This window comes from Dipodomys merriami, unplaced genomic scaffold (assembly GCF_024711535.1).
Source record: "Dipodomys merriami isolate MVZ:Mamm:240054 unplaced genomic scaffold, mDipMer1.0.p SCAF_6, whole genome shotgun sequence".
NCBI lineage: Eukaryota > Metazoa > Chordata > Mammalia > Rodentia > Heteromyidae > Dipodomys > Dipodomys merriami.
The window spans coordinates 19,530,454-19,542,566 of NW_027206179.1; the positions used below are offsets into that span (position 1 = coordinate 19,530,454).

General features: G+C 34.4%; 1 protein-coding gene across 3 annotated transcripts in view; it reads left to right on the forward strand.

The window, feature by feature from the left end:
• Window positions 1-12,113, forward strand: part of Nalcn (sodium leak channel, non-selective) — a 230,975-nt gene that overhangs the window by 97,575 nt on the left and 121,287 nt on the right. For all 3 annotated transcript variants that reach the window (XM_070002669.1, XM_070002668.1, XM_070002670.1), the window contains one exon: window positions 11,618-11,785. In XM_070002669.1, the coding sequence (XP_069858770.1) occupies window positions 11,618-11,785 (168 nt within the window). The remainder of the gene's footprint in view (window positions 1-11,617; window positions 11,786-12,113) is intronic.

Genomic DNA, 12,113 nt, shown 5'->3' on the forward strand with positions numbered 1-12,113 from the left:
TTTGAGGTGATAGATATGCTAATTACTTTGATTTGCTCTTTACACAATGAATACAAGTACTATAACATCACATAGTATCACATTCATTTGAATGATTATTGTATGCCAATTAAAAAGAAAATAAAACTGAAATGAAAAGATACTGCATCAGTAGCAGGTTGGTTTTGTGATTCAGAAAGCATCTCAATAACATCCAATGTATTGTACTAGAGTTTCCAAGTAGTAATTGTTATTCATTGAGTGCCTTTCGTAATCTTTGATCCTTGAATATATTTGATGATATCCAGAGGTGGCTCTTTTCATATGGTGCAAAAACTATCAGTTTCAGTGATTATATATTTATGGAGATACTGATTGGCATATAAGTGAGATACATACACACAGCCATGCTACACTTTAAGAAATCCCATATATAAAAAGTATTTAGGCCTGGTGCTGGTAGCTCACACTTGTAATCCTAGCTACTCAGGAGGCTGAGATCTGAGGATCGTAGCTCAAAGCCACCCAAGAAGAAAAGTTCATGAGACTATTAACACCAATGAACTACTCAGAAAAAGTAGGAAGTGGTAGTGTGGCATAGGTGGTAGAGTGTTTGCCTTGAACATAAATTGGTTCAGGAACAAAACCCAGGTGCTGAGTTCATGTCCTGAGACCAGCAAAAACAAAAGCTAAGCAAGAGCTCAGGGAGTTCAAGCCCCAGTACCAGAAAAGAAAAAGCTATTTAAAGGGCAAAAATAAATCAGAGTTATTTTTTTATTTTTTTTAGAAAAGCATTTCACCAGGCACTGAAATCCTTGCTACCAGAAGTCTGAGATCTGAGAATCATGATTCAAAGCCAGCCACTGCAGGAAAGTCCATGAGATTCTTATCTCCAATAAATCACGAGAAAACCAGAAGTGGCACAGTGGCTCAAGTGGTAGAGTGCTCACTTTGAGCTGAAGAGCTGAGGGACAGCACCCAGGCCCAGAGTTCAAGCCCCACAACAACAACAACAACAACAAAACAAAAACATTTTCACATAAAAATCAGCTTGCTCTATTAGAAAGTAAATAATAATACCAAAATACATGAAAACAGAAAAATAAAATTCAATGAAAGCTGTTAAATAATTTAGGGGGTAGTAGAGATGGGGAAAATCAAAGGACTCAAGAAATTAATCTGATTAATGTACCATATATGCATGCATGAAATACCAAGGGGAAACCCCTTCAAACAAATTTGCTACAGTAAGGAAAATGAATGAAAGGAATGTGTAACAGGTCCTGTCTGAGGAAGAGGAAGGGGAAAGAGAGAGGTGTTAAGGCAAGGTCATAGGGCCAAAGTACTCTATGTGCCTGAGGACACATGAAACAGTGAAGACTATTAAAATCAGCTTTGGAAGAGGAAACAGGATATGAGACAAGAGTGGCAGGGGTGAGTCTGATTAAGGTGTTTCGCATACATATGATGACACATCAAAATGAAACCCCTTGTACAACAAATTGATGCTTTTAAATATGTGAGAAAAATTAGTTTGCCATTGAATTGACTTTTCTTTGGCATCCAGAATTTTCCCAACACATTTAAAATCGACTTAACTGATAAAAATTCACATCATAACCATCACAATAAATTTCTCTGCCAAAATATGATTGCATATATCCACTAATATAAACATCTATGTGAATGTCAAGAAACTGTAAGTTATTTATGAATATCCTCCTTCATGGAGCGTTCTTTTCTGAAACAAAGTATAAGTCCTAAGCTCTCATAGTTGAGGACTGTCTACAATGTGACACTTAACTATTGGTTACCTATTATTTTACACTTATAGTCCAGGAAGAAATGTAGATCATAAATAGTAATGATGGGGCTGAAAAAAGAAATTATACCTAGACTTTTCCCACAATCAATTGGATTGTCATTGAATGGTGATAGAAACATGGACCAATAATGATGTTTCCTGGCAAAATTCTGACACAAAGATACAATGTTGAGGGTGTCCCTTGGTTTTTATAATCTAGAAAGCAGGGGAAATCCTAGTACATCCAGGCTAATGATAAGACTACATTGTGGGAAGCTTGAGTACAAAGGGAAAGAGTGACCAAAAAGTACATCCAGGCTAATGATAAGACTACATTGTGGGAAGCTTGAGTACAAAGGGAAAGAGTGACCAAAAAGTACTAATAATTAAATCTATAATAAATACACTATTGAAGATTTAAATGAATTTGAGGCTTATAAATTTATAGTGTAGCCAGCAGATTCTGGGGCAACATATAGAGAAATTCTCATGCAGTGGTATTTCAGAATTTTTTTAATTAAATAACTAGTATTCCAATATCACTTAGGGGGCAAGGAATGTGTTTAATTCACAGACATGACAAAACTGATGACATCTTCCCTACCCTCTGCTTTTATGTTCAGAAAAGGACATGGTGCCCTTCAATAAGTAGTTTCCTTACAGTTCCAGGATACCAGGATGCACTAAGCTAAGTACATACAGGGACTCCTCCTGGCTTTTGACAGGATTACTTCAGATGGTCAAACACTCATACTCCTATGTATTTACTCAGACATAGAATAAACAACCACATAACATGGTTTTCCACTGATATCATTCATGTTTCAAGCACACCAGTCAAATCTCCTGCAGTCAGGCACAGTCCCCCCAGGGCTCTATGCTTCCAACCAATTTAGAAAGATAGATGACATTTTAAGAAATTGTATAAGAAAGGAGAAAAGGAAGCTTGAATAGATCTGGCTTTAGTGGATTTTTATAGTGTGATTGATTTGAGACACTAGGGGATTAAAAAGAGTCTGAGTGACTCACAAAGGAGTTTAAATGAAGACCAAGAAGTCTAGATTGTTATGAAAGGAAATAAAAATAAGGGGAGCATAAAAGAGCAAGGGCCAGTCATGGAAGCTTATTTACAGTCATCTCATTTAGGTGGGAGGATTGTGCTCTGAGGCCAACCTGGGAAAAAGTGTGACACACAATTTTTGCAGATACAAAATTCATCTCTTTCCTAGTGATGTTTATATGTATTAGATAATTGATCATCATGCTGTAAGAAATTCCTACATAAAACTAAGCAGCGTATATGATAGAGTTCACTGCTTACTGTTTTAATGGCATGGGTTGAGTCCATGGGTATATTCCTTTTCAGTTTCCATCTTTCATTTTCCATTTCATTTTCCAAAACAAGTGAGGTTCAAGACAGCATAATAAATACTAGTATACATTGTATGTCTCATATTTGTTACCCCTAGCACACTAAAAGTAGACATGATAAACTGTCATGAGGTCAGATCTGGAGTTTGCTACTTAGTGTCCACATGTAAAATATACTAAAAATGTAATAATAATAACAATAGTAATAACAATGAAGGTGAACAGAGGATATTGGGAAGGCACATGTCTGTGGCATTGATGGAAATGGTTTGAGTACATGTTTAGTCTCAAACTCACTTAGTGAATACATTACATAAATACAACTTTTTAGATAACAATTTTATCTCAGTAAAGTGATGCCAATGAATACACTAACCAACTCTGAAATCCTAGAAAGAAAGTATGTGGTAGTGACTTACTTACTTAGATCAAATAGACAATAAATATCCTGTTGTTTATTCTTGAACTCATTAAAGATTCCAAATTTATTCCACTGGATTGGTACACTTTGGCTGTGTGCATTTCTGAAAACATGCTTGGTCTTTACTCAAATTAAATTCTTACTTCTCCTTGAATCAGAAACTTGCACACAAGTCCAAGTAACATGTTTCAAATGAGTACAGCTTGTTTTTGAAAACAAGTTTCTTAAGAGTTTATTTAAAAAAAAAAAAACCACAAACTTGAGTTTAAGCCAAGGGTCACCAAACTATCTTAATTAGAAAACATTTTAGGCTTTGCAAACCACCTGCTCTGTCTCAGCTCTTAACTATGACACTGCAGTGCAAAAAATGAATGTTGTCTCAGGATGCTTTGGTTCCAATAAAACTTTATTTACAAAAGTAAACACTAGGCTAGAACTTGACTTAGCTATAGAAGCAAGGAACATTTCCACTAACATTCTCACATGTTAAATTCAAATCGATGAAGATTAACAATGGTAATAGCTGTCACATTTGGGAGGGCCTTTTATGTACCAAGTGCTTTAAGGAATTCATTATCTCATTTAATCCACAAAGCAGCTATAATGACAGCAATTGAAGTTTATGGGCCATAATGATGCTGTATTTAAGGCATTTTAGCATTATGTAATCGTTTGAAAGCATATTTTTAAAATAGATCACAAAAGGCCACAAGCTTTTAAAGAAGTAATTTCTTTTATAGGTTTCTACATATTCCAGAATGAATTATTTAGAAATTCCAAAATAAAACATTGCACCCATTAGGAGTCAACTTAGAGTCCAAAAAGATTTCCTTTAAGAATAAATTACGCTGCTTACCTTCTGTTTCAAAGCTGAAGAATTGTTTTGTTACTTTGAATTAATTAATCTAAATTTAGAATTAGTTAAGCAAGAGGAACAACACTATTTCATGGATAAACATGAACAAGTAAAGACTGATATTTGATAAAAACTTTAAATTTTTCATTTTGATTTAAAAGAAGATAACATTACTGCCCAGAAACTCATAACAAGCAAAATTATATTTTAAATATATTTAAATTTTTCTTAATGATAAGTAATAGAATTATAACATTATTTTCTCCTCTATCAATCTATAGAATATGAAAATATATAAGATCTAAGTCTATAATACATTTAACAAAAAAACTTACTGGCACAGCATGGTGAGCAATTTCATCAAAGTGCCATTTAAAAAAAAAAATAGTGAAGCATGTTTATAATCCTAGTTACTCAGGAAGCCAAGTTGAGTTCTGAGGATCCTGATTCAAACTAGAAAAGATAGATCAATCTGCAATTAACCAGCAAAAAGCTGGTAGTTGGAGGTGTGTCTCAAGTGGTAGAGTGCCAGCCTTGAATGAAAAAGCCAAGCAAGAATAAGCAAGAATTAATGCACCAGTATGGGCACAAAGATAAAAAGGAAGGAAAGAAAAGGAAGGGAAGGGGAATAATGCAGAGATAAACTGATGAGAGGGATATAGGAAACCAATAGTGTGAAAAAGAGACCAAACCAACTTTTATATTGACCCAACTCAGTTCTGTTTGTACTCCTAGCATTACCCACAGGAACATACTCTGCTTTCTTTTGGATTTACCTGAATAAAGAGCATGGCTCTCTTTCTGCTCATGAGATTAATTTTTAACAAGCATTCTTATGTTCTTCAATGATAAAGTCAGGGACAGAGGAGCATATCCAGTAGAGACTATTTCTCAACCCAACATGCATCATTGCATTTCTGACCAACAAGAATGTGCCTTGATCAGAACTTTATGTCTCTCTGGTTTCAAGTTTTGTTTTGATTTAAATCTGTGACTGCAATGTGTTTGGAATCATAAGGACTTTCAAAAGGTAGACTCATTCCCCAATTTACAGATAGTGATCTTTTCTGAAAAAGCAATTTCTCTGTTCCTCTGATGACATGTCTTTTTATAATATTTGTTAAAATGGAAAAATGTTAAAAATGATTTATTTTACCTCCAACAAAATACAACTCCTATAGTTGAATTCATTAATCACAAGAAATGATTAAATTAATAGAGTAACGTATCTTGCTACAGCAGCAGTCTTTGGCATTCTCATCAAGTTCTATTTTATTTACTTTTTTGGAAAACTTTAATTAGTTTTCTTCTGACCATTGCTTTTTGTAGGCTTCTAAAGGATTGTGAAACTGTCGTGTTAGATAAAATAATAATACAATACTGACCATCAGGACTCTTCACTGATCTGTCTCCAAACTTTACTTTCTCACTCTGGAAGTCTGAGTTCACCACAGAATCTGTGGCTTACAGACAGCACTAGAATGATGCCGGCATCATTTTTTTTGATGTTTTTAAATTTTATTTCCCCTAAAAGATGAGAGCTTCCTATTACAAACTTCTTTCACAATATTTTCTCCAACCCTACTATGATTTTGAAATTAAATAGAAACTGTATTTCACCTAGAAAGTGTATTTCACCTAAGAGACAAGAGTTTCCTCTTACAATCTTCTCATACGATATTTTCTCCAGTCCCATTATGGTTTTGAAATCAAAGAGAAACTATAACACATGTATCTTCTCACACATAGGAAATTTCTCTACTGTTTGATCTTCACAGGCCTGCATGGCACAATCAGTTCCTTTACGATTCGTCACCTATGAATGCTCATACATTATTCATTGAATTAAAAGGCCAGAGCAATTTCCATTGTTCCATTTATATTAAGCATACCATTTTCCATTTGATTGTATTTTTCTCTTTACCTTTACAACTTTTGCGATCATATTGTTCCTTTATCTGCAACCTCACTGATCCAATTACAAGTTCTTTTCAACATTATTTTAAACTGAATTTGCTCAGTTTTTACTCTAAAAATTATCTTTCCACAAGTTATATGCTCTCTTTTGAACAAATATGATATTGTTTCTTTGAATAAAAACTGGCTTAATTTTTAAAATCTGTACCTCATATTGATCATTTTCTTGAATACAAAAGGATTTGGTATAGTATATATCAAGTGTCACGTGTTCTTTTTAAATGAAAAGGTTTTAATGTAAGTATCAAAGTATAGAGCTTAAAGAATTCATAGAATGTCTATTCCTGCGAATATTAACTCAGCGATGACAGCTAACCAGGTATTATAAAATGAAAAGAAAAACTTAAATAATGTAAGAGTCTAAAGAATTCATAAAACTGTGTTACAGTAAATATTAGTTAAACTCGGCTAAAATGAAAGCAAACCAAGATTTGTCACCTCCAAAATTCAGCTTGAAATGTGATGTTAAAAGGATAAAAACATAAGCTAACTATAAATTTAGAGGTGTGGCCCTTGGAGGTGATTAGGGTTAGATGAGGTTAGGCCCTCCTGAGAGAATACTTGATGGCAAAGTTCCAAGGAGGCACAGGGCATCACATGTGAAAGGCAAGAGCCTAGCCCTAGCCAAACTATATTGTTTCATAGGTCCACTCATAAGGTAACTCGTTAGCCCATTATCCATTGAAAGGCTATGATAATGGAGGATGGCTAACAGGCATGACAGTGGATCCTGACCCCTCCACAGTCTGCCTACTGGTTGTCTGGGATTTGCAGAAAGCTCCAGGACTAGATACTTGCTCAGGTGTTTCTTTGGAAAATGCTAAGTAAGTAGGCTCTGCTGATACCCCATCCTGCAAGACGCTGACAATTTCTACCCTGTCCAGCTACTGTCAAGGTTGGGTTCACTGAAATATGCTGGGTTTTCCCACTGACAATGGGGGTTCTTAAAGCATGCTTTCTGGCTGTTTCTACCCTGGTATTTCTAAATTGCTTATATTCTTTTGAATTTAAATCCTATTCCAAACCTCATAACCTACACTAAAATAATTACTCAGTATTCAAACTAATTTAATTTTCCTAATCCCCTCCTATAAATCTTGACATAGCCTTCCTTTTGGCAGGCTAACCCATAATTCAAGTACACTAAGCTTATTTTTATTCTTTTTCAGTAAAATATTACCACTTTGGAGTTAATTATGCTTTCCAATGCTACTATGGTAGCTTCTAAAAACAAATTAGGGTAAAGGCAAAGCAGTTGATCACAGGAGAATCTGGAATTCCAATAGGAAAATTAATGAGAATATGTATCTTTAAATACAATAGTTGGCTAAATCTCTTGTAGTGTATTTGAGTATGTTTGAAAAATTATTTTCCCATAGTGAAAATAATAATGTATAGTTTACCTGCACATTTGATTGTGGTCATCAAAATATATTATTCTATCTGTTTTCTATTTTGTGCTTTTTATTAGCTTACATTAGTTATACAGGATAAGATTGCATTGTTACATTTCCATTTACAATGTATTCTAATCATTTTCACTGCCTTCATCATTATCCTGTCCTTCTTCTCCCCTTCCAATAACAATTACAAGTTTCATTGTTCGGTTTTCATAGTTACAAATAAAGTATTTCAATAAAATATTCATGTTGTTTCATTCTCCTCGTTAACCTGTCACTCTTCATAATAACCAATGTGAAATTAGTAATGTGCTTATACATATATTTAACTAGATAATGGTCTTTTGGTATGTATTTTAGACATTTGGTGTTAGTAACCTACTTTTCAAGCTCATTTTGACCTGAGTCCTCACATTTTTTGTACCAAAAGTCTTTTGGGGGAGAGGAAAGATGATGGGTCTCAAGTGGTAGTGAAAACAGCCACAAGATTGACTTAAAGGGACGTTAGAAGTGCAAAAATTTCCCTGAAAGAACCAGTTGTGTTTGGAAGAATGTACTAATCTGGAGAAGATTGCTGATTACCTGGAAAAACAAACAGTTGAATTGATGGATGATATAGGAAACTTAACATAAAATATTGGAGCATTTTACCTATAATTACAATAAGGACTGTGCCAAAGTGGTTTTCAGTGTAATCTTTTAAAAGTCGATCACTGTGCGTTTATTTGAGAAATTACAGATCTTGTAAGTAAAAAATACAGAAACCCTACAATATGATTGACACAGCAAAGGAGTATTGATCAAACGAAATAAGGATATGCAAAAAGTCAAATTACCAGCCAAATTCATTTATCACAGTAGATGAAAAATATAAATAAAATATTATTCAGTAGTACCCAAAAGGTTTGCATTAACATCTAGTGTTATTTCCAGGGATCAACCAATAATGATTATCAAAGGCTTTCATGAATTGAAGGCTGAACCTCTCAAAGAGAAATAGAAAGAGGTAAAGTTCCTAAGTATGGTAGGAATTAAGTACCAAGACCCATTTCAACTATTACATATGAGCACTGAAGAATCTTTGAAAGACTGAACATTTTTTTTAAAAGATTCTTGTTATTTCCATATCATTGTTCAGCAACTACTATATGACTATATTGTTATAGAAAATGAATAGTCTTGTTTCACTTACAGATGATGTGCATTTAATAAATTTCCTCCTCTGCTGTCCACACCCTCATTCACCCCCCTGCAATGGCAGGCTTGTTTTGCCTATCTATGTCCCTCCAAAACTTTCTCACAACCATGCTCATATCTCCAGACTAATCAGCTAAATTTCCATAGCGTTCGCCATTCCTTTGAGTCAATCATCTCCTTGCTAATTCATGGATGGGCGATACTTGATATTGGAAGGAATCATTAAGAAATTCAGCCATTGGCCATTTCCAGATTAACTTACCTAACCGTTCTTGCACATATTGGTGCTTACTGAGGCTTTTTTGTTGGTTGGTTGGTTGGAACCCAATGCTTCAGGCTTGCTAGGCCAGTTCTATACTGTTTGAGCCACAACTTAACCCCCATTTTGCTTTAGATGGAGGTCTGTGTTTTTCCCCCACTCAGGGTTGACCCTGAACTATGATCCTCTCTATATCCATTTTTTAAAAATAGGATCAATACTTAGCTTTTTAAAAGATTGTTCTACACTGTACTACAAAACCACGTTGATGAGACAAAGGACAACGGGAAAACAATGCAACAGATAATATGTTGGAAATGATCTGTACAACTTGAGGGGTGGAGGAGAAGGGAAAGTAGGATAAAATTGAGGGAGGGGGTAACAAGGTTGACAAGAAATGCACTCATTTGTTAGGAAATGGAAAGACTTGGAAAAAATTATATTAAGTGAAGTAAGCCAGGCCCAAAGAAACATAGGTCCCAAGGTTTCCCTTATTTACAATAACTAGTATATGTCTGAGTCAAGCAGAAAGGTCAGATAAGTTGATGTTAGGGGAATTAACCCCAAGATAAATATTCAAATTTTTTTTGTTTTTTTTCCTTTCATGCAGTTGTTTCTAACATATTCATAAGATGATTTCTTTGTTGCTTTATATGTTCCTCCCCCACTGTATAACCCATGCTTTCACTGAATTTGATGTTGTATAATTTGTGGAGGGGAAAGGAAAAAAAAAACAAATATTTAACTAGGAATACAGGTGGACCCATTGCAACAATGAGATGTACAAGTCGTTATGTCGAAAAACGAACTTCACAACTTTGGTGGGGGGTGGGGGGAGGATCAGGTGGGGGAAAGGGGAGAGTATGGGAAGGGATGGGAAGGAGAAACAAAGAGGAGGCAACAATGCTTGATAAGAAATGTACTTATCTTGCCCATGTAATTGTAACTCCTCTGTACTGTATTCTCACAATAAAAAAAAAAAAGAAAGAAATGAACTCATTACTTATGTCACTGAAACCCCTCTGTGCATCACCTGACAATTAAAAAAGATTTAGAAAAACCACATTGGCACAATCCTTTTAGTAATTATAGACAAAACTCTAGATATTGTTAAGTATTGTACATCATCCCTCAATTTGACTATTCAATATGACTTTTCTAAGAAATCACCATCTCCTCCAGATTTCTAAGACCTGAGTTTATTTCCAATAAACATGGGAAATCCTCTTAGGTGTCTGTATTAAAACTAACCCAATACTCACCTTATGTTCTTTAACTACAAGTTAATCTAATATTGCATATTTTAATTCCAGTTACAACCTTCTTTCAAAATGAGAATTCTTGCCCATAAGACAAATAGAAGAAAATAAACATATTATCTTTATGTGTATATTTTCTATTGCTGGTATTTGTAATAGTACATAGAATTTTTATGAGAAATTAAAAGTTAAATGTACACATAGTGATATCAACTATATATTCATTAATTAATAACAGTAACATTTTCAGTTATTTATGCATGCAAGCCCACATAAATTTCTTTGTATTGAATTCCCATTTCTCAACTTGTCATTGTACTCAAGGAGATGGATGATATTCTGTTTTACCTGGTTCAATTATGGCAGTAATATATGTCATTTTATAGCGTGTAGATCACAGTATAGCCTTCACATGGTTTTACAAAACGATTTCATTTGAATGTGTTCCCTTATGTACACAGGGCATCTTGATCCATCACCCCACCCAAGAGAAATTTAGTAAAAAGAAGTTATAATGCTTACAATAGTTACACTTTAAAAATAGTTTCTCCAAGCATCTATGTATCTATAGAAGTTCAATAAATTGAATTCGTTTTTAAGTATTACCAAATTGTAGCCAGGTACCAGTGGCTCACCTGTGTAATCCTATCTACTCAGGAGGCTGTGATCTGAGGATCGCAGTTCAAAGCCAGCCCAGGCAGTAAAATTCCCAAGGGATTCTTATCTATGATTAGCCACTCAAAAAAACAGGAAGTGGTGCTGTGACTCAAGGAGTAGAGCACTAGCCTTGAGCACAAAGAGGCTCAGAACAGAACCTTGGTCCTGAGTTCAAGCCCGACAACTCACAAAGAAAATTAACAAATGGTAAATAATAAAGAAATAATACCACTCACGAAATTCAAAATCTGACATTATTCCTAACTCTCTAAGATAACTTTGCTCTAGGCAGTATGTTCCAAATGTATCTTTTAAAATAAAATGTCATTTTTTATTTATGGAGTCCTCTGTACATGTAATTATGGCTGAAATTCATGCACTGCCTAATATATGAACTAACTAGGGATGTGGATTTTGATGTATCTCTGTTCCTCTAGGTGGCTTTTACTGTACTTTTTGATTTGGAGGCACTGCTGAAGATATGGTGTCTGGGATTCACTGGATATATTAGCTCATCTCTTCACAAATTTGAGCTGCTCCTGGTCATTGGAACTACTCTTCATGTGTATCCAGATCTTTATCATTCTCAGTTCACATACTTCCAGGTAATAAAAATACTACCTATTGATCTTTGTTTCTTTCCAGGGTAAATAGAAGTCATATTATTTTAACAATAATATGTAATTCATATACTACAGATATATGTCATTGGCAGAAGCCCAGTGATGTATTTAATATCAGAAACAATGCATTTATAAATCAAAATAACTATTTTTAAAACTTTAGAAAGTTTATTTTGAGCATAAGAGGCTCACATCTATAATTCCAGCTACTTAGGAGGTTAAGAGCTGAGAATCACAGTTTGAAGCCAGCAAGACAAACAAATCTGGGAGACTCTTATCTCTAATTACTAGCAAAAAGCCAGAATTTAGG